Source organism: Bubalus bubalis, chromosome X, assembly GCF_019923935.1.
Source record: "Bubalus bubalis isolate 160015118507 breed Murrah chromosome X, NDDB_SH_1, whole genome shotgun sequence".
In the NCBI taxonomy this organism is placed as follows: domain Eukaryota; kingdom Metazoa; phylum Chordata; class Mammalia; order Artiodactyla; family Bovidae; genus Bubalus; species Bubalus bubalis.
This window is the reverse complement of record NC_059181.1, coordinates 9,708,783-9,732,483: the sequence shown is the minus strand read 5'-3', so window position 1 is coordinate 9,732,483 and position 23,701 is coordinate 9,708,783. Positions and strand designations below refer to the sequence as shown.

General features: G+C 41.9%; 1 protein-coding gene and 1 long non-coding RNA gene across 7 annotated transcripts in view; one reads left to right on the top strand and one right to left on the bottom strand.

The window, feature by feature from the left end:
- CA5B (carbonic anhydrase 5B) overlaps positions 1–23,701 on the bottom strand; it is a 103,191-nt gene that overhangs the window by 16,537 nt on the left and 62,953 nt on the right. Inside the window, exons 1-3 of one of the 6 annotated variants that reach the window (XM_006078606.4) lie at positions 10,079–10,146; positions 8,620–8,747; positions 1,065–1,259 (exon numbers count right to left, since the gene is read on the bottom strand). The exons of 4 other annotated variants lie outside the window; for them this stretch is intronic. In XM_006078606.4, coding sequence (XP_006078668.1) covers positions 1,065–1,206 — 142 coding nt within the window. In that variant the 5' untranslated portion in view covers positions 1,207–1,259; positions 8,620–8,747; positions 10,079–10,146. Of the gene's footprint in view, positions 1–1,064; positions 1,260–8,619; positions 8,748–10,078; positions 10,219–23,701 lie in introns of those variants that run through there. One more of the 6 variants, XM_006078605.4, reaches the window with a different exon arrangement.
- Positions 1–23,701, top strand: part of LOC112582114 — a 74,628-nt gene that overhangs the window by 21,504 nt on the left and 29,423 nt on the right. The window lies entirely within an intron of this gene.

The following is a 23,701-nucleotide window of genomic DNA, read 5'->3' as shown; positions in this document are numbered from 1 at the left end:
TGGAGTCCTAACTGCTTGACCACCAGGGAATTCCCTAGGAGCAAAGTATTCTAAAGACATGAGCATATTGAATATTAGACCCTTAACTTTCAAGTTTCTGTTAAAAAAACCTTTCTGTTAGTAACTAGATAAATATGACTAATTTTTTCCCATTTTTAGCCTTAGACCGCAAAGTGCCAGTGTTGAGAAGAAGCCATTCTGGGGAGGATGTGGGCTTGCTGGTAGGAAGCCACACCCAGCAACCAGAAATTTATTATGACTCAGGCCAGTTTGGTTCAATGAGAACACAGTCAATGATGGAAGAAACAAAATAAACTTACAATAAAAATATATATATGAAGCAGTTTCAAGGCAATGGATTTAGCTAGATTGGCATTGCTCATAAATTCCTTTTTTAATGTGCAAATAAGGTCAGAGAGAGTAAGCCCAAGGAGGAAAAGTCGAGAAACCTACAATCTGGAAGCAAGCCAACACTGGAAAACTGTGTGGATTCACTGTGAATGGTGGAAAATATAGAAAATAACTATTTGGCAGATACACTTAACCAGTGCATTAAACTCATGTCTCCACCATCACATACATTATCCTCTCCTATCATCCCAGGGGTTCTGTGCCAGTGTCACTTTGCCTCCAGGGGACCTTTAGGGAGGTCTTGGGACAGTTAGGGATGCCATGCAACATCTGTGTGCACAGTCCAGCCCCAACAGCATGGAATGAGCACCCAGTGGCAGCAGTGCCGTGGAGTCAGGGAAGACCATCTGCCACCTCCCCTGATCTGCGGGTCACAGCAAAGCACACACGGGCTGGTCAGCTACAAGTAATTCTTCTGCAATTTCTAATGAGGGATGGAATGTTCCAGAGTACATCATCATGATGTGTGCCTCAGACTTAGGTCAGCTGTAGTTCAATAAAGTTAGGGGGAACAGAGAAATAATGGGGTATTCTCCTCAAGGCATCTAATCCCAGTCTGGAATGCCACTGACATCAGAGCTGCACACACTCAACACACATGGCTCTTAGGAAACAACCAGGCTTCCGCTCTGTCCAGGCAGCCATGTACTCACGGACTCGGTTCCGGGATTTGTAAGTGCAGGTGTAGAGGCTGCAAGGCCTTGCAGGCATGGACCTCGGAATCTGGAACCTTCTCCACAGTGTCTTGCATGGAGAGGCTTGAAGAATGGCCCTCAGGTGACTCATCATCACCATCTTTAGCTTAAAATCTTGATCAGCTCTCCAGTAGCTTGCAGAAACCTAATAACCTAGAGGCAGGACAGAAGAGGCAAAGCCATAAATAATAGAGGTCCCGATCATGTGGAAAACATTCAGATTATTAGTACATAGGAGGGGAGGCCAAATGAGAGTCAGTCATTTATCCACTTTTATTCCCCAAACGCATTGTTCACCTCATTAGCAGGTCCAGATGACTGACTCAGGCGCCTTGCCTTTCCCTTAGGGTTACTAAATATTAGCAGTTCAGAGAAAGGACTCTCTTAATCCACAAAATGAAAGACTGATAACAATACAGTTTCTTAAATTAAAAACAAAAATTTACTCCTTGAAATCCAGATTAATAGTCCAGCATGGTTCTGATATTTAGGAGAAACCAAAGATTAAAGTTTCCTCCAGGCAGCCTGAATTAAAAAAAAAATCAATTTGCATCTGGACTGCTTAAAAAAAAAAAAAAAACAAGATATATCCCCTGAAAATACTCATGGGTAGTTTTTGAAACACTTTTAAATGCTAGTGTGTCCTTTAAAGAGGTAGGTCTCATATCCCTACATGTAAGACCCGAAGGACTCCCATAGTTCTGCCTGATCTGAAAGAGAAACCTTCCTGAATATGTGAACCTAACCTAACCTCACAGCTTGGGAATTCTGCCAGTAAACATTTTCATTTTAACCTTTCTTTGCTCTTAAACACTCTGTTGGGTGCTGGGAGGTAGTAAAGATGAAGTAGGGCATAAAAAAGAATGAAGTCCTCGTACATGCTATAATGTGCTGAACCTCGAAAACAGTGTGCTAAGTGAAAGAAGCCAGACACAGAAGGTCACGTATGGTATGATTTCATTCATATGAAATACTCAGAATAGGGAAATCTACAGAGACAGAAAACAGGTTGAGCAGATGGGGAAATGGGGACTAACTGCTGAATGGGCATGGGGTTTTCTTTTGGGTGATATAATTGTTTTGGAACTAGATAGAGGTAGTTGTTACATAACATTGGGACTGTACTAAATGCCTCTGAACTGTACATTTTAAAATGGCTAATTTGGAGAATTCCCTGGTGATCCAGTGATTAAGACTCCTCACTCCACTGCAGGGGACCTGGATTCTCCCTGGTCAGGAACTGGGATCCCACAGGCCACGCACTGCAGCCAAAATATTAAAGATAAAATAGCTAATCTTATGTTGTGTGAATTTTGCCTCAATAAAATGCACATCATATGGGAAAGAAAACACACACCAAACCAGTTCTCAGCAGGTATTGGTACCTCCTGAGTCTGCTTTGTCCTGGCAAAGGAGGCCTCTCAGCAATTTGGCCTTGACTGGGGTGCAAAGGCACCAAAAGGGAAACTGAGGGGACAAGAAGACACATCACTTACTGACCTGAACTTTATTCATTCATAGCATGTTTCCCCAAGAAGAGCGTTAGATACAGGAAAAGCACATGACCCCAAGCGATGCTGAGCAAGGAGGGACACATTCTCCTTTCATCCTCCCTCTGTTCATATACTTCACTGCAATTAATTAGCCATGAACTATCCCTTCTGCCTGTACTGCTGCCCTTGTCACTGCTAGCTCCGAGCTGGAGGAGACAAGGCTGCACCCAAGGGAAAGGAAAGAAAATCACACCTAAGGTGTGTCCAGTGAACGCAGGACACAGAGAACAGAGTTACTTCCTGTCACTGCCCTGCAAAGCACAAGTGAGGGCTCCAGACAGATCTCTATAACTGGCTCCCCACAAACCATGTGCCCACACCCGTATTGTAACATGAAGCACAGCGTGGTGACAAGCCTGCCTTTCAGCCCGGGGCCATGCCCTCTGTTGTACACATCACTTTGCCAATGAACACACTGAACTAAGGGAGTGGAGGTGCATGGTCTAAAGGAGACTGATAGGGAGCTCCTGACTCCCAGGGAGGCTCCTCTCCTGCAAGCCTAGCTCCCTACCTAGGGTCTTTAGGCCAGTGACACCTAAAGTGTGTCTGCATTGCCAGAGGGTATTTGATATTCTCAAACCAAGTTAAAATCACTTTTGTTCATAGTTTTATGTGTATGTTTGCATATACACATTTTTAAGGGCGTGGGTATGTAAAAATATACCTTATTTAAGATATGCAAAGTCTGACACGATTTCAAATAGAGACTGATAATGAAATTTCAAGACATTATCTTGATAGTGCCTTGAGTCAAATGAGTACCTTGTTTTCAAAAATCTTAATATTTGAAATATCATTAACTGAATTAACTGAGCAAGGTTAAAGAGTGGACAATTTGCCACATCAATTCAGAATCTATTTCTGATTTTTAAAATTTTTTTATTTGGAAAACTTCAAACTTATAGAAATAGTGAAAATACTGTAATAAAACCACCTATGTACTTGGTACTGCATTTCATCAATTATCTCTTGGTGGCTAAGCAGGTTTTATTTGTGTCCAACCCACCACTTCCCCTCTCTGAATTATTTGAAACAAATCCAAGAAATCTTAGAAACTTATCAATGATTTTATTTTCCATATGAAAGTGAAAGTGAAAGTCACTCAGTCGTGTCCAACTCTTGTGACCCCATAGACTGTCCATGGAATTCTCCGGGCCAGAACACTGGAGTGGGTAGCCTTTCCCTTCTCCAGGGGATCTTCCCAACCCAAGGATCGAACCCAGGTCTCCTGCATTGCAGGCAGATTCTTTACCAACTGAGCTATCAGGGAAGCCAGGGAAAATATCCTCCAAATTCATAGTTTGTTCTCCATGAAAATTATCTGTATGAAATAGCCTTTGGCAATAGTTTATTGGCAGAATATGAAAACTATCAATTTTTTAAACTTAAAAACAGCACAACAGCCCAGTAACCAGATACTTTCTCAATGCCTACCTATCCCTTAAAGTAAACACTTCATTTCTCTCTTGATATCTCCACTCTAATCTTGGATTAGCGCTCAGGTTCAGAACTTTATGCTTCTAATTTATAAGACTATGTCTAGCATGAAACAGCATAATCTATAATCACGGGTCAGCAGGGTCAAAGGAGTATATGAATGGAAATGTTTAAGATTAAGACTGAAGGGAGTTCCCTGGCAGTCCAGTGGTTAAGGCTCCCAATGCAGGGGGCATGGGTTCAATCCCTGATCAGGTAACTAAGATCTTGCATGCCGCACAGCACAGCCGCAAAGAAAACAAAAAAGATTAAGATTTAATGTACGTCCTTCAATTTATGCAAGAAAGAATCCAGAACCAGAGGAGCAGGAAAAACAGTCATTCAGTAACACTGCACAAGAAGTTGACTTTCTGTGACTTCAAATAGTGTAAGATCTGAGAAAAGCCCAGAAAATCCTGTTAAGTATTACATAAATGAAAATTATTATTACTCAAATTGAATTTGCTAAAATGCTACCCATGATATAAGTACAAAAATTAAGAAACTACAAAGCAGCTTTAGATGATTTTTAACGTCATTATTTTCTTTTTAAGACAGTATTATCAAGTAATTCCAACTAAATAGGATTCTCTCTGATAAAATCAATTTGTAAAATTTCAAAACTGCTAAGAGATATGGGGAAACCTTGCCTTAATTCTGCTCTTCTTTCCATTGACTTCCATTCCTGTATTGAAGCAATAATGAGTGATTATCTCATGCAAAGCATTGTGCTGGGTTAAGATAATAGTTATGTTTTCTCCTTATTCTCACAAGCTTGCCATCTACAAAGAAAAGCTATTTAAACAAATAACTTCTCTCTTTAAGTTACTTTTTCATTGTAGTAAAATATACATATTGTTTTCACCTTTTTAAAGTATACAGCTCAGTGGCATTAAATACATTCACAATGTTGTGTAACCATCACCACTATCTATACCCAAAACTTTTTCATCATCCTCAAAACAAGCTCTGTATCCATTAAACAATAACTCCCCATTCCTTCCCACTTCATAGCCCCCAGGAACCTCTATTCTTTCTGTCTCCATGTACTTGCCTACTCCACAGTGGACTCAGAATTTTTTTTTCCCTGAGTCTGGCTTATCTCACTTAGCATAATTAAATACTTCTTAATCAAAGTCAGATCTGATGACAGCCCTGATTTAATTCAATGAGAACATAGAGGGTAGAGGCTTTAACTTTCAGGAACAGGTATCATCTGGAACCATGGGTCACAGGGGACAGTTTTAACAGGTGGGGCAAAGGCAGAGAGATGGCCGGGGAGGAATGATAAGGAAATTTAGGGGATGGATGGACTGCTTAAGAGCCAAGGCCAGAGAGGACGACTGGGGTTGAGTTGAAATGGGAAGAGCCTTGGGTTTGTTCAGTAATCAATGTCACTGTCAGAAGAGGTGGACAAACATGTGAAAAAGGACTCCTTTCTTGCTTACAATCTGGACGGTAGAAGACACTTACTAATGCCCAGTGCCAAGTGTAAGATACTGGTTTGTCCTTCAAAGGGAAGGTCGTGATAAGACAAGGCCACAGACATGCCTGATGACTGAGGGAATTGTACAGAAAAATGGGCACACACTTGGCCCTGCCTATGGAGCTGGGTGGGGAATCTGAGGCCTGTTGGCATGGCACCTGGAGAAGTCTGGGTAACTGATCCTTGGTCTAGCTCCACAGAGAGCAATCAGGAAAGCACTGAGGCCAGGGTGAGCTGACATCATAGGCTGGGGCTGACTGCTGGGGCCGTGGCCAGTGGGGGACTGCCCTGCAAGCTACAGTCGTGCTGTCTGTGAACAGCACTGAGGCTAATGACACATGGCCCAGAGGAAGTGTCTCCTGTCCACTTTGACACTGGCTGTCTAGGGCTAGGGGGAAACGAGAGCTCCAGACGATCTAACATGACCCTCACTCACAGTAGTCTCCCCAGGGCCCACCCAGGGGTGGGGTGCATGTAGTAGTCTGGAGAGCTGAACCTGTGTCCCCTAAGAATGCCGTTGACCTCACTGAAGGAGAACACTGACTCTGAAGATTACCTTTTGTGTTTTTAGACAAAAACAAAACCCAAATCCTTTTTTTTGTAACAAAGCCAAGTGTATCAGAACTTCCCATCATCCCAAGTCTTCTATGAATATTTTTCAAGGTGTTGGCTAAGCAGATACTCAGGGAACACAGTGGAATGTAGAGCTGGATAGAGATTTGAGATTAATTAAGGGAATATTAATTTCCAAGAGACAAGGTGACTTTCAGATGTTATTCCATGTGTACAGGATGAAGCACTGATGGTTTCTGATGACTCTGTCAGCTCGGCACAGGATGGATGGGACTGGGCAGAGGGGAGCCAGGAAAGCCATTCAATCCATCACTCTTATTCTGTCACTCATGAGGACATCAATCAAATATGATAAATAGCAACGTTGTGGACAATTAAACTAAAATACATTCAGTGAAAAGTAGAGCAGGGTAAGGTGAATTTGTAGTGCTACAGGGGAGGGGGTGTTGGGTTTTAAATAAATTGCTCAGGAGAGACCTTATTGAGAAGGTGAAATTTGAGCAAAGACCTTATTGAGAAGGTGAAATTGCTCAGGAGAGACCTTATTGAGAAAGAGGTGAAAGAATTAGTTATATGGCTTTCAGGAGGAGGGTTATTCCAGGTAGAGGGAAATGCCTGTGCAAAAACCCTGAGGTGGGAGCTTGTCTGGCACATTCAGGGGACAGTGAGGAGGCCAATATGGCAGGAGTGCAGCAAAGCAGAAGTAAGGCAGTACGAGATGGGGTCCAGAGGTAATGAATGCTAAGCAGATTTCTAGGCCATTGTAAAGGTTCCCCACTGTGGGGACACAGTAGAGTTTTTAGAGTAGAGGAGGAATTTAATCTGAAATACATTTTAAAAATGTCATTCAGGGTACCCTATTGGAAAATGACCAGAATGTAAGAAAGAAGCAGGGACCCCATTCAGGATAATCCAGGGGCTACAACTAAGGACGCTGCAGTGGACGTGGTGGGAAGTGGTTGGGCGTTGGCTGTATCTTGGGGACACAGGCTGTAAGATGTGAAAGAAAGCAGTCAAAGAACACTGGCAGATTCTTGGCCTAAACAACTGCAAGGATGGAGTTGCCATGAACTGAGATGGGAAGGCTGTGTGTGGAAAAGGTTTTGGGTGGGAAATCCGTAGATCGGGTTTGGGTATGTGGAGTTTGAAATGAAATTCCGATAATTCAAGTGAGAGAATATGGTAGAATAGTCTAGCTCATGGTAGAACGAGGATGAATCCCTGAACAGAGAAACAGAACTGGGCACAGCGGGCAAGGAGGGGAAGATGGTGCTCTTATTGCTAACCCTACTGGATTTGAGGTACTGGGGTGGGGGCAGGCAAGAGCAGAGGTCTAGGGAGAGTTGGCAGTGCAGCGCTGCTGCTCAGGAGACCTGAGGCTAGAAAAAGAAGCAAAATCCCCTCCCCCAGGGGTAACAGGTATCTAGAGGGAGACTAACAAAATGGAGTGATTAGGGAGGCCTAGAGAAAGGGATGGAGAAGGCAATGGCACCCCACTCCAGTACTCTTGCCTGGAAAATCCCATGGGCAGAGGAGCCTGGTAGGCTGTAGTCCATGAGGTCTCTAAGAGTCGGACACGACTGAGCGACTTCACTTTGACTTTTCACTTTCATGCATTGGAGAAGGAAATGGCAACCCACTCCAGTATTCTTGCCTGGAGAATCCCAGGGATGGGGGAGCCTGGTGGGCTGCCATCTATGGGGTCGCACAGAGTCGGACACAACTGAAGCGACTTAGCAGCAGCAGCAGCAGAGAAAGGGAAGTCAAATGCAATCAAGGAAGGAAGGGAGCATCAAAGGTCAGGGGCAAGAAGGTTCCAGGGAAATCCGAATAGAAAGAAAAGTTAGCTAATGCTCAGTTACAATACCTGTAACAATACATGAGATTATTTATGCTAAAGCCAAAGGCCAATCCCCTCTGTTACATTAAAAGGTAGAATTTATTGAGAGGTGAGGTGGTTATTTAAATTTACCCATGGGTCTTATAAAGCCCAAGCTAGTGAAACCACAAATGTTTAATTATCAACCATAATACCTAACAGTGAACTACTAGCAGACATTACGGGGTGTCACAGAAAATCTGTCCTTACTTATGTGTGTCCTTAAAGATGGGACCATGGGATGAAGGGGCCCCAGAAGAGCCTTTGTTATTGCTAATTATTTATGTATGTCCCTGGATCTTACTAATACATCCCTTATCTGTTTTGCAGACTTGGAAATGTGTGAGGAAAAAAAAGATTCTGAAAGCCTTTAAAAAATCATTCATAAATCATGCATTAAACGACAGTAATTTGAACTCTGCCTGATTAAGCAATTTATAATACATGCAAAACAGCAAAAAAAAAAAAAGGTACTGTGACTAAAGGTTACAATTACGTTGAAAAAAAATGCCTGATTCTCATCAGATTCACTTTTCTGTTTCTCACCTCTTCATTTCCAAAGGAAGCAAGCCTTTTGCAGTTCCCTGACATGGAAATTAGGGGTTATGTTGCCATGTCTTGACTGAAAAAGCTGAGTTTCTTCTCACCCACTTCTCTGATAGCAGGATCCAAATCTGGGATTGACAAAGGTTTCAGAATACATTTCTAGTAGCTGTTTTGCGTGCTGCAATTAACTTCCCCAGTGCGACCAATGAGATGAAATGCATTTCCCTCCTTCCATCAGATTTCCAAAATACACATATTTCCTCATAAGTCACTCAGTCTTTATTGAGTTCTGACTGTGAGCAGTCACAGCCTTTTGCCTGGCTCCTAGGACAACAAGGCAGGAGTGTACAGAGAGAATGGTGTCCTGCTGCTCTTGACCTTTTGGTGAATTTTAGTCCTGCTACTATGTAAAAATTGTCTGAGTAAAGGAAGAAAGCTCCAGATAGCTGAAAGGCTTTCCATTCCCCCAAATGTGCAAAAACAGTGATCCTTCTGTAGGATGTGCAAGGGAGGAGAGGGGTAGGGTCTGGGACAGCTTCCCTCAGAGAAATCTAGCTACTCCCTTGCATATTCCAGCAAGGTTTTTAATAGCAGAGTGAAGATGGCCAGATTAGTAGTAAAGGAAGAAGAAGGGGAAGCAGAAAGCAATGTGGTTTTCAGTGGCTGGGTGAGAACAAGTTCTGTCCAAATCAAGGTGTACACATTAACTTCTCAAATTTCTCAGTTTCCCAGTGAAAAGACGCCAGAGGGGAGGGCACTTATATTAACAAGTTGGCACCGGCCTCAGGGCAGTAGCATTTAACACTGAATTTTAACACTGAATGCCACAAAGACTCAAAACAGACATCAACAATGTTTGTACTATAGAGATTCTCCTCCAGTTCTGGGGCGGGGCACAAAACAAAAAGGCAAGAGGGAATTGTGGAATGGAGAACGCTCAGATTTGTCCACGTGACACAGCTGTGCTGCAGATACCCTGCCCTGGGGGTGGTTATGACTTCGTTCTCAGACCCAGACATATGGGGGGGGGGGGGGAGAAATGCAGGGAAGACCCAAGTCATTCCCAGTTTGCTGTGCCTCGGTTTTTGGATCTGCAATCTCAGATTTGTAGTCCTTATTCCAATTTCAAGCTATTTCACAGCAGGTTGGACTTTCTTGAGTTATTCACATCCAACCACCCCTAGCAAAACTCCCTCCCAAGTAACTACCCTTATGCCCCGACAAGTTCCCTGGGACAGCTGTTTACCCGTCGACTGCAAATAATCCTAAAGGAGGTGCAGCCATTTGGTTGGTGACTCCCACAGTAAAAGAGGTCTCCGGGGCGAGAACAGGTGGGGGCGATGCCCTACGGACCTCCGCAGTCCCCCGGCAACTATTCGCAGGACCAACAGCTGTCCGGGCTCCGAGACCCGGCCTGCCTCCGGTATAGTCCCCAATCTACGTGGCTACCCATCCTTACCTGAGCCTTTCCCCAGAGAACGAACCTTGCGGCTCGCTCGTCACGGACTCGCAGCAGGAGCGCTTGGCCATCGTAGCCACGCCTCCATCTCGCCCACAGCCCTGACCAAGCGCGTACCTCTAGGTCACGCCCCATATGGGATAGCCACGCCCCCCCCCCCCCCCCCCCCCGGCCGATCCTGTCCCTGCCCGTTGGCATGGCTATGTCCCTCGCTCCAAAGCCACTCCCTTTTCTTTAGGACCCCACCCTGAGTTCCGCCTGGGCCCGCCCCCTCCACCTTGGCAACGCCCCTGCATTCCGCTCTGGTCCCGCCCCTCAAGCCGTGCTTAGCGGCTCAAGCTCCCGCCTTGGAGCAGGACTTTGTTGCAGGAATTCGAGGTCGTGTGGGCGGCCCCCTTGGATCCTGGGAACTGAGTTCTGGCAAAGTTTTGTCGCCTGAAGTCAGATGGCGGGCTTAAGTGCCTCGACTGAAAAATTGCTTTTCTCACGTTTCCCATTTCCAAACATCAAGACTATATATACTGAGAACAGGTGATTCAGGGAAACGCAAACACTGGACAGATCTTGCAACCGTGATTCTTTCCTCTAGTTTGCATTTCCACTTTACCCCAGTTTCTTTGACCCAGTTTTCATGTCCTCCAGACTGGAATTAAGGAACCGTGCCATCCCCAGTCAGTTTTCAAGTTCTTTAAACCAGAACTGTCACCCGCGTTCTTTCTAGTCCCATGTGCATGCTTGCTAAATCGCTTCAGTAGTATCCGACTCTTTGTGATCCTATGGACTGTAACCCACTGTCCATGGGATTCTCCAAGCAAGAATACTGGAGTGGGTTGCCATGGCCTCTTCAGGGGATTTTCCTAACCCAAGGATGGAACTCGCATCTCTTATGTCTCCTGCATTGGCAGGCAGGTTCTTTACCACTAGCGCCACCTGGGAAGCCCCTTCTAGTCCCTCATGGGACCTTAAAGGCTAGGAGATCAATGGAGTAAGCAGAACTTATGTATTTCCTGATGTCTCTGGCTCCAGTGAGCTCTTGCTGTCTAAGGCCTGTCAAGACATTATCACATTTAGACTGAAACTCTGGTTGCCACCCTGAGTGCGTTGAGATTGTTCTGCTAGCCTCATTCTCTCCATTTACAACTCTGAGTCCACAAGGAAAGTGTATAGAGGTTATAACAAGCTTTCCCACTCCTATACAGAAATGTTTGATTCATTCATTCAAATCATATTTATTGAGTACATGCTCCCCTGACAAGCCTCAGGAGTTGCAAAATGAAGTAGTTCCAACTTGGATTGGGACATGACAAGAAATGATGAGAAAAAGATGTGGCAATAAATTGATAGGTAGAAAAGGATTTGGTAATCACAGGTCTTCCTGATTTGATTAATAGGAATATTTTTGGGGAGCAAACATAGGAGCAAACTTTTATAGGACTTAGTATACTTCTTTACACAATAAATTCTCAGTAAATCTTCACTGAAACCCTTTTGTGTAGAAAGATAACATTTCCCCTTCTAAGCAGTAAAATTTGCTACTTGTATATCTTCAAATATATAAGGGCTTCCCTTGTGGCTCAACTGGTAAAGAATCCGAGGTTCAATCCCTGGGCTGGGAAGATCCCCTGGAGAAGGGAAAGGCTGCCCACTCCAGTATTCTGGCCTGGAGAATTCCATGGACTGTATAGTCCATGGGGTCACAAAGAGTCAGACACGACTGAGCGACTTTCACTATATCTTCAAAAGCCGACAAATAAAGATTTTATGATAGCATATTTGGTTACTTTTTGTTCTCTTCCCACCCTCCACTGCATTTCTGGCTTGAAGATAGTGGGAATATTCACAGTATTGTGCTAGAAGGAACACAGAGAAAAGAACATTTTTCAACTGAACGCTTTCATTAAGCTCACCCTGACCCTGAAAACTCTGTCTCATTTATAAAATATTTCAACTGTCAGTCATTTTTTGCCCTAAAAATGAACTCACAGAAACTGGTCCAAATACAGGCTGTACAAATTAATGAGTCGATTTTTGTACAGTTAGTCATACTTCACCTCCTTCCACAAATGATTTGAAGTAGTTTACTAAAATATAGGTATTACTGGATAAATGAAATAGTTGAAGGAACCAGGGAAAGCAGAACTTAATGGAAGGAGAATAATGCAGCTGATGATAAGATTAGCTTTTAAGTGAATAGGCCATCAGATCCAAAATAGTTGTTTAAGATCAACCAGAGATTTGCCCCCCAAGCTTATGAATGGCAATAGAAACAAGGAAACAGCTATCATTTAAAGGTCTTCCACAGAGAAGGCAATGGCAACCCACTCTAGTACTCTTGCCTGGAAAATCCCATGGGCAGAGGAGCCTCGTAGGCTGCAGTCCGTGGGGTCAGGAAGAGTCGGACACGACTGAGCGACTTCCCTTTCACTTTTCACTTTCATGCATTGGAGGAGGAAGTGGCAACCCACTCCAGTGTTCTTGCCTGGAGAATCCCAGGGATGGGGGAGCCTGGTGGGCTGCCGTCTGTGGGGTCGCACAGAGTCGGACACGACTGAAGCGACTTAGCAGCAGCAGCAGCAAAGGTCTTCCAATGTTCATAAGATAAAAATCAACCTTTTGTTCTTTTAGAAATGCAGTGTTTCTTGAATTTTAGTCCTGGAAGAAATCCCATTTCTCTGTGTAGATGATGTAGTAACCTAAGTGGGAAATATGGAATTAAACACAGGTCCCCTCAATGTAAACTGTTGGCACAATCACTAAGCACAGTGCATTAATCAATCCTATGACTATCAAAACTTTTCTGTTCATCCAAATACACAGACCCTTAATGGTCTGACTTAATTCAGGGTAGCAATTTGATCATTTCTCCCCAGGATGGCAAATATGTTTCAACTCATATGTCAACTTGGAGTCATTTGTAGTGGCTGCTTGAATAACTGTGTTGACTTTTGTGGCTTTGTCTAGGCTCAGAAGGAAGAAGTTCTGTGATTGGTTAACAGTGTCTATCATGGGTGCAGAATGGGTGAGTGGCTGCATGCAAAACCCTATCTGGTGTTCCTGATTTGTAGAAAGGAGGCCTTGATCCAGGGCTTTTGTATCAGTTCAATTCAGTTCAGTCACTCAGTCGTGTCTGACTCCTTGCGACCCCATGAACCGCAGCACACCAGGCCTCCCTGTCCATCACCAACTCCTGGAGTTTACCCAAACTCATGTCCATTGAGTTGGTGGTGCCATCCAACCATCTCATCCTCTGTCAGCCCCTTCTCCTCCTGCCCTCAGTCTTTCCCAGCATCGGGGGCTTTTCAAATGAATCAGCTCTTTGCATCAGGTGGCCAAAGTATTGGAGTTTCAGCTTCAACATCAGTCCTTCCAATGAACACCCAGGACTGATTTCCTTTAGGATGGACTGGTTGGATCTCCTTGCAGTCCAAGAGACTCTCAAAAGTCTTCTCCAACACCACAGTTCAAAAGCATCAATTCTTCAGTGCTCAGCTTTCTTCACAGTCCAACTCTCACATCCCTACATGACCACTGGAAAAACCATAGCCTTGACTAGATGGACCTTTGTTGGTAAAGTAATGTCTCTGCTTTTTAATATGCTGTCTAGGTTGGTCATAACTTTCCCTCCAAGGAGTAAGCGTCTTTTAATTTCATGGCTGCAGTCACCATCTGCAGTGATTTTGGAGCCCCAAAAAATAAAGTCCTATCACTTCATGGCAAATAAATGGGGAAACAGTGGAAACAGGGCTTTTGTATAGTCACTCCAAATCTACAGTTCTCTAGACGTAGTGTTAGTCACTCAGTCATGTCTGACTCTTTGCAACCCCATGGACTGTAGCCTGCCAGGCTCCTCTGTCCATAGGATTCTCCAGGCAAGAATACTGGAGTGGGTAGCCATTCCCTTCTTCAAGAGATCTTCCTGAACCAGGGATTGAACCCAGGTCTCCCTCATCACAGGCAGATTCTTTTCCGCCTGAGCCACCAGGGAAACCCACAGTTCTCCAGGGCTTTTGATAAATACCTGACAGTAGAGAGTTCAAGGTCCCTCTCTCAAACTCTGTCCCATCCACACTGGTCTTCCCCTGTCCACTCTTATCTCAGAACATTTTCCTTCACCTTTCCCATTGTTTGGACTATTCTTTGCCTAGATTTACATGGCTGCTTTTTCTCATCTTTCAGGGTTCAGCTAAAATGCCATCTCTTTAGAGATGTCTCTCTTAACATCCATATCTGATGTTATATCTAGAGCCTCTCAGTCTGTACTGGGTGTATGGATCACCTGGAGATCTTGTTACAGTGGAGCCTCTCAGTGGTTCCGGGATGTGCACTGAAGTTCTGCCTTTCAAGGAATCTCCCAGGAGATATAAACCTGATGTTTACAAAAGACACTTTGAATAGCAGCCTAACTTCTCCCTCTCTGTCACATTATTTGTTTCATTTTCTTCATGTTATATCTCACTATTGGAAATTATATATATATATATATATATATATATATATCTGTTTGTATACTGGATTGTTTGTTGATTGTTTACTAAATGTAAATACCACGAGAGCAGGGACTTTGACCAGTTGGTTCAACTTTGTATTCCTAGCACTTAACACAGTACCTGGCACATCTGTGGATGCTCTTTCAATGTTGCTGGATGAACGATGTTATTCAAGATTCACTGATTTCTTTATCTCTTCAGTGCCCATGTATCAACTACTTCAGTGACTGTTTATTTACACACCAGGAACTAGATTATAAATGGAAAAAAAGGCAGTGCTTCTCAGGTACCAGTAACTGTTAGTTACTGGTCCAAACTGAGATAAAAAACTTGAACTAGAATGTAAATCTGATCTGTCACTAAGGACAATGTTTAGTTAGGATAACATTTTCTTTTCTTCATAGCAAGACTTTACTGATGAAGCAAGCACTGAGTTGTTTTCCCTTCTGGGGCAAGTTCCTCTTCTCATCCTAGTAACTGTCAGAATTGACACCTGGTGGTAGGACACATTTTGAGTAGTACTGATATAGAGGAGAGAAATATATAGTATGTTATATGAAACATATGATTTTTCCATCTTCAGAGAATTCATAGGCAGGTAGAAATACACATTTAAAGATAGAATTAGAAGATTTTTAGTTACTTGCTATAATAAACAATTGTGTGAGAGAACAGAGACTTGTGAGAGAGAATGAACACTTTTTTAAGAGAAAAAATTGCCCAATTTAGGAGAAAATGGGGAATTGTGGAACAGAACAGAAAATTGTGAGAGAAAGGGATAATTATAGAAGAGAATGGAGAAGTGTGGGAGACAATGGGGAATTTTGTAAGTAAAGGAAAAATTGTGGGAGAAAAATAATTATTTGATAGAAAAGAATGATGCGAGAAGGAACTCTGGGAGGGAGTGAAAGATTGTGGACAAGAACAGAGAACTGTGGGAGAGACAAGAAATTTGGGGCGACAAGGTGTAATAATTAAGTTTATGTGTCACTTTGTTGGGCTACAGTGCTCAGTGTCACTCAAACATTATTCTGGATGCTTCTGTGAAGGTGGGTTGTGGAAGGATGATATTAACATTAACATCAGTGGGTTCTGAGTAAAGTATCAGTCAGTTCAGTCGCCCAGTCATGTCCGACTCTTTGTGACCCCATGGACTGTAGCCCACCAGGCTCCTCTATCCATGGGGGTTCTCCAGACAAGAATACTGGAGTGGGTTGCCATGCCCTCCTCCAGGGGATCTTCCCAACCCAGGGATCGAACCCAGGTCTCCTGCATTACAGGTGGATTCTTTACCATCTGAGTCACCAGGGAAGCCCAAGAACACTGGAGTAGGTAGCCTATCTCTTTTCCAGGGGATCTTCCTGATCCAGGAACTGAACTGGGGTCTCCTGCATTGCAGGTGGATTCTTTACCAGCTGAGCTACCAAGGAAACCCCACATGCCACTAGGCATGGCCAAAAAAAAAAGAATTTTGGCCTGGAAAAACAAGCATTATAGGCCAAGAACATTAAAAAATTTCAATATAACATCCAAGAAGCAGTGTAGGTAATTGAACATCTAAGAGAAAATATCAGAAGACTTAGTCCATCCTTGCTTTTACTGCATGGGACTTAATATAATTTATTTGTCTTAATTCACAGACACACAGGTACACATGCACCCCTTTCAAGAAAATGTTCTTTAGATCCCCACTTTAGGAATACAACTTGGGCAAAATTACAGTTACTCAGTTTGTTTAGTTTTCGTTTCCCAGCAGTAGTGATTAACTTTCACTGAAATAAAATAATGTTAGTCTGAAAAATAAGTCAAAGTTCATAATGGTTTTGACTATTAACCTGTAAAATTTGATGAATCTTTTGAATATCCTAGGACTGAATATCATGAGATTTTCTCATCTTAAAGTAGAGCATAGAATATAAAGATAAACACAAAAATAATTTTAAAGTCTTGTTTATGATAAATGCTATCATAAAGTTGGTTTTCTTTTTACCCATCTAGGAAGTTTTTTCTTCTATCTAGGAATGAGAAAAAAAATTGTAATGCACCCAAGACACTTCATTTCCAACAGTTTGGAGCTTAGAAATCCAGTTTATGATAAGAATTAGTCAATTTAGCAGTCAAATATTCATGGACCATGAGAAATGCAAAAAAAAAAAAAAGAACCAAATATAGTTTTGCCCTCTAGGAAGTTTCAATTTTGTAGGATACAAAAGTAAATCATGTTGGCTATAGCTGCATGTATGAATGTGAAAAAAAAATACTATGAGAATACAGGAGGAAAGGATAAAAAGTTAGATTGGAGTATTATAAAACTTTACCCAAAAAAGGATAAGAAAGGTTTCTCAAAGAAAGTGATAGTAGAGGTAGACCTGGAATTATGGCTAAGACATTTAAAGGTTAAAAAAAGAGAAACATTTCATAGTATTCAAGTTAAAAATATAGTATAAATATACAAAGAACAAAGGTAGCTGGTACTGGCTGGTAGAATGGCTCAGAGTGGGGGCAGTAGTGTAGGTGCATCTGACTACTGGGTTCAGATCTTAGAGGCCAGAGATTTCAGATTCTCTGTCACAGGCCCTGGGGTGCGAATGAAGATTTCGATGTGGAAATGTTGTTGTTTACTCGCTCAGTCATGTCGGACTCTTTACGACCCCATGAACTATAACCCACCAGGCTCCTCTGTTCATGGGATTCCCCAGGCGAGAATACTGGAGTGGGTTGCCGTTTCCCTTTCCAGGGGATCTTCCCTACCCAGGGATCAAACCCGTGTCTCCTACATTGGCAGGCGGATTCTTTACCTTTGAGCCACCAGGGAAGCCCGATGACCTCAATATAAACAACAAGAAGGAGAACAAGGAAGGCAGAACAGGACTCATGACTGAGTTTTTAGTGTGCAGTTTTTTTTTAGTGTGGCAGCTCATAGTGCCTCTAACAACCAGGGGGCGCCAGTGAGGCTCTGTAGGGAGGGAAAAAAGGACAAGAATTAGTAGAACAAATGAATGACAAGTGGAAGCAGGAGAAGGGGAGTTTGAGCATAGTAGGTGACATTGACTATGCCACCCTCTCTGGACCTAAGTTATTGTTTCCACTTGTAAAGTGACACCCTGGACTGAAGGATATATCAGTTTTCATTCAGGTTTACTAATTCTGCAGTGTTCTGTGGTATTTTAAATTATGAGCAGATATGAGGAAGGAAGCCAGTGGGGTTGAGGTAGGTGCTATGTAACCTGAAAAACCAGTTCCTGAGCTAAGTGACGTGACCAGAAAAGCCCAGAAAAAGAAAGCTTTCTCAGGATGGGAGTGAGGAGGAGGTAGTTGCCCTGGTGGAGGATCAGATCCACAAGGTCTTAATCCAGGGGACTTTGGGAACAAGTTTTGACTTAGAACAGATGAGTGGATTCCAAGAACACAAGGAACAGAAGAGCTGAGCACATCAGCTGTCATCAGCTGTCTTCTTGCTCCTCGTTGTAAGTCTCTCAACCTTGATGCGCCTCCTGCTGACCTCACTCTCTCCTTCCTTCCTGCCCCTTCTGATCTGTGAGCAGAGTAGCACTGTTTCCTTCTACTCAGTTTTCCCAGGCTAGACATCCCTGTGGTTCTTGACTGCCTTCACATCCACACTCTCCACAATGTCATAATCAGTGACTGTGAGGCCCTATAGTTTCTGCCTTCTAAAGGTCTCTTGCATCTGTCCCCACTTTTCCACACCAATTGGCACTGTCCTCACTGATGCACCACCACTTCCTCCCTGACTTGTTACAGCTGGCTTATGGCTGGCATCTTGGCACTGGTCTCTCCCATACTATGCACCATACTGGTCCTATAGGCAGATCTTAGCATGTCTCTACTAACCTAAGCACATTAACTTGCTTTTCGGTGGCCACCAGATGAAGTCCACACTCCTTGGAAGAGTCTATAAAAGCACTTACTGCCTGGTCCCAACCCTTCCCTCCAGCTTCCCACAAGCCATCCACACCATCCCATGCACATACAGACATTCAGCCCTGCGTCTCCATGCAGGACCTTCTCTCTCTGGGTTCTTTCTCCTCTCTGATGCTGATCTATTGTACAAGGCTAAGCCTGAACATCGCCTCCTCCAGAAACTTTCACCAAAGCTCCAAAAATCATTGTAGCACTGCATTTTTGTGTGTTCCTTTGTCAGTTTACAAATTTTTAAAAAGTGAAAAACTAGTATTGTCCTTCCTTCCTTGTCAGTTCGATACTTTATGCTTCTCAAGGACATTCGCCATCTCTGACTGCAGTACTGCTGACCATATAGCTGATGCTCAATGAATATTTGGTTAAGATCAAATCCAGTTCACTTGTGTAAAATTCCTAGCAAGTGCCAGACACCATGTCAGAGTTAATAATGGAAGTTCAGCAAGAGCTCAGTGAATCATAAAGCAGTAAATACTTAAGGATATGATGAATCAGTCAGGCTTCATCATGACGGTTTACAAAAGGAGAAGCCTAACTCTGTTTGCTGTACTTAGTTTGTAACTCTGGACATTTTTCCCCACATGTCGAAAAGTAGTTCTTGCATTATGAATATCTCCCTGCCTTTAGTGAAGAGGCCAAAATTGAAGCAGCTGGAAAGAAAGGAAAAGACTAACCTATATCTTGGTCCCAAGATTACTATTTCAGAAAAGAGGGCTGCCTGTTTGGGTTCTAGCAGCAGTGTAATATCTGTGGTGGTATAACAGGAGTCTGCTGTCCGGGGGTCATAGTTTCCTTGACCTGTCACTGTCCCTGGACTAGTTTCCTTATGTGTATCCACATCATTAGCCCAGATTCCTGTACTTTCATATTTTAAATGCCAATTGGAAATTTTCACTTGCCGAGTTTGTCTTTTATATCTACCCTTCACCAACATTTGCTCCATTTTTTCCTCAAAATATGAACATGTTATATAATTTATTATTAATAGTAGTATAGTTAGCATTGATTGAATGACTACTATATGCCAGGAATTGTTTAAGCATAAAGCATATAGATCTTATTTGACACTCACAAAAGCTTATGAGATAAATACTGTTAAGTAACTAAGTGAAATTTGCAAAGAGGGCTAGTCCTTAGCTTACTTCAGTTCAGTTCAGTTCAGTTGGTCAGTCGTGTCTGACTCTTTGTGACCCCATGGACTACAGCATGCCAGGCCTCCCTGTCCATCACCAACTCCCAGAGTTTACTCAAACTCATGCCCATTGAGTCGGTGATGTCATCCAACCATCTCATCCTCTGTCATCCCCTTCTCCTCCCGCCTTCAATCTTTCCCAGCATCAGGGTCTTTTCAAATGAGAAGCTCTTCTCATCAGGTGGCCAAAGTATTGGAGTTTCAGCTTCAACATCAGTCTTTCCAATGAATATTCAGGATTGATTTCCTTTAGGATGGACTGGTTTGAGCTCCTTGTAGTCTAAGGGACTCTCAAGAGTCTTCTCCAACACCACAGTTCAAGAGCATCAATTGTTCGACACTCAGATTTCTTCACAGTCCAACTCTCGCATCCATACATGACCACTGGAAAAACCATAACCTTTACTAGATGGACCTTTGTTGGCAAAGTAATGTCTCTGCTTTTTAATATGCTATCTAGGTTGGTCAAAACTTTTCTTCCAAGGAGTAAGTTTCTTTTAATTTCATGGCTGCAGTCACCATCTGCAGTGATTTTGGAGCCCCAAAAAATAAAGTCAGCCACTGTTTCCACTGTTTCCCCATCTATTTGCCATGAAGTGATGGGACCGGATGCCATGGTCTTAGTTTTCTGAATGTTGAGCTTTAAGCCAAATTTTTCACTCTCCTCTTTCACTTTCAACAAGAGGCTCTTTAGTTCTTCTTCACTTTCTGCCATAAGGGTGGTGTTATCTGCATATGTGAGGTTATTGATATTTCTCCTGGCAGTCTTGATTCCAGCTTGTGGTTCATCCAGCCTAGCGTTTCTCATGATGTACTCTGCATATAAGCTTACTTGGATGAGGCCAAAATGAGGAGCCCTATGCCCAGATGCCACTAACTCATGAGGTTATCCTGATGGCTCTTGCATGGCAAGTCCATTCCTTAAATTTAAATTATATGTCACCCAGCCTTTAATACATTTAACAAGTGTTGTCATTGCTTGTATCTTGCTTAAAATAAAAAGTGATTGGGAAAAAAAAAAGTGATTAGGAAGACCTCAACTCATTTATTACTACTAAGTTTTAAAATTCCATTATTCATTATTCTTATTTCCTAGCTAGATCTTATAGAACCATTCAATACATCCAAAGCTATACACAGACTCCAACTTTCCATCAAAAATCTGTAGTTTAACATTATTATTAAAACCAACCTTTGAGTAATTATTAAATGCATGGGCCAAGCATTAAGTATGAGTGCAAGATGGTGCATGAAATGCACAGTGATACTGGCAGTGATCATGAGTTTTAGTTAAAGGTGTTTTTGACCAAGTTTCAAGGTAATAAACTGGAGGATGTTGTGGAAAGTGAGGGCCTGCAGGACCCCAATGGGGACACAAGGAGGGGAGAGGTGGCTTCCTCCTCAGACACCATTTGTTGGAATCAACTCATTGGTCTCTAGAGGAAGATGCTGCCAGCATGTGGTCTCTTCTTATAAAGCATTTTCAATCTTGTTACTTAATATTAACAGTTAAATGTTTATTCAAGGAGGAGATATTTAAAAGGAACAAAATCTAGCCACAAAATACATACTAAAAATTGAAGCACGATTTTTCCCCATAAGCCTTAAACAGAAAAATAAAATGAAATTTTAATTAGGCAAGTCAGATAAAGTAGGTGAGATAAGGTAAAATTAATCAGTTATAGTAACAATGATATTAACTGAGGTTTAATTAGAAATAAAGATATAGGTTTTATTCTACATCCTCATTAGCCATCTTAACAAGATAAATGAGCTTATTGAAATAGTAGATTCAGAATATACAGCAAGTGATAATTTATAAGCTTATAGTACATATGATGAAAAATTATATAATATATATTATATAAAATGAGAGGTATATAATTATATATTATAATACATATTATATATATATAAAATGAGATACCAGTATCCCATAAGTTTATGAAATGATAATCTTTAGAGAAATATTATTTAGGTCTTTAACTGGTTCTTTTTTCCTACTTATTAGTTATGTTAATGGAATAACTCCAAATATAAAGTATGGGAGTTAGTAAAATTGATAAGTCAGGCTAATGATAATATGAAGTCGGGGGGAGGCTTCATTAGAATATACCGAAATGCTACGGTTACCACAGAGGAAAAGAGTTTTAAAAGAGGAAGGATTCAAGTCTAAGTAAAAGCTCATCTGCACAAGCAATTGTAAAAGTTAAATGCAAATTCTGCATTCTTTTCCACATAAGACTGACGTGTCCAAGTTGAGAGCTCTTTAAAGTAGACTGTGCACTCCTAATTAGCAGCTTCTACAGAGCAGTCAAGGCTGAACCCGATCATTGAACCTGATCTCATATCTAAGCAGATAATGAGAAAACAAACTACATATACAGCTAAGAGGTTTTTCTCGAATATGACATATAACTTATTTATTTGTACAGTAAACAGTAAAAGCAGTGATGCCAGTTACCAAGGTGTCAGTGCCGAATATTGTCTCCAATATACTAGAGCCCAAGTTGCTGTTTCTGATCCTGATAGTTAGGAAGGAATGCATGGTCCATTACCCAAAAGCATCTGCACATGGAAGTGGCATCTTTAGATTAAAACAGGGTTCCTCAGCCTTGCATTATTGACATCTGGGGCCAGATAACTCTTTGTTATGGAGTGTGGTGGAGCAGGGAGAAGGCTGTCCTGTGCATTGCAGGATGTTTAGCAGCATCCCTGGTCTCTACCTACCCATTCAATGCCAGAGAACTCTCTATCCCTGCCCCCCACATTTGTAACAACTGAAATTGCCTCCAGATATTTCCGAATGTTCTCTGGGCGAAAAATCACCCCTGATTGAGAACCACTGGGTTAAAAGATAATAGATTTGCACAGAGGGAAACATCTCTTACCTCCATATGTATCTTAACCCAATGATAGCTGTTTTTGTCACCTTTCTCATTATTCTGAAAATATTTTGTAATTATTAGAAACTTCTTGAAATTGTTTATTATATAGATGTATCAATTTCACTCTAATTTAACTATGAAGGATCACATTTGATTAAAAATGTACAACTTCTATTCTAGAAAGTGGGTGACTCTAAAGGTAATTGAGATGCTAATTTTTAAAGTGTAGAGTTTTTTCTTAAAAAAGATTTCCATAATCCGTGATTAAAGGTTTCATTTGGTTTCTTTTAAATGTGGCATAGCCAGATACATTATGCAAAAACCACTAAAAATGTATAAAGTAATGTATTTTAAATGGTTTTACAGTTTGCTGTAGTAGATTTAGGTACTCTAGGTTTAGTAAATTTGTGACAATGAAGCAGAATAATCAGGGTCAAAATTCAAAAGGGACATTGGCCCCCTACTACATCTTGTTTTATCGCAGGTAAATGGAGCATATATCCGCCTCATGTATTTACAGCTCTGATGAACTTTAAAAGGCATCTTATGTGAGTCAAAAGACCAACTCATGTGTTTCCTTTTCGTGTGATCTCATATTTAATTCATTCTCCAGATCAGTGGTTACGTACCGAGAAACTGCTTTCCAGTAGTGTTGTGGAGTAGGAAAAAGCATGGAGAAATCAATTTCTCTTTCCTCTCTCAGGAGACTCAGTGCCTTTTGTATCGCTCATGGCAATAGTAGTCTCAACTTTTTATCTGCATTCTTGAAACTCTAAACATTGGCAGTAATAGGGCCATATTGTGAATGTTTGAAAGTGCTTTGTCATCATTACCACTGTTACTATTAAGTTATAGGCTGCTATATGTGGAATTGCTGAAATGAGCACTGTATGAAGCAAGTTACATAAAAATGAGCCCTCTGGAAGTTCATTACTTAAAATTTGCACATCAAAACAAACCCAAACTTTGTGTAAGATTTTGAGAAGTGTAAGAAAGTAAAGACAGTATGCTGAGAGGCAAGAATTCTAGTATTTAATTCTGTTTTCCATCTATTTCATTGAAATCTTCATCAAACTATTTAATAATTTATTTTTAGTACTTTCTATTCATGGGGTTG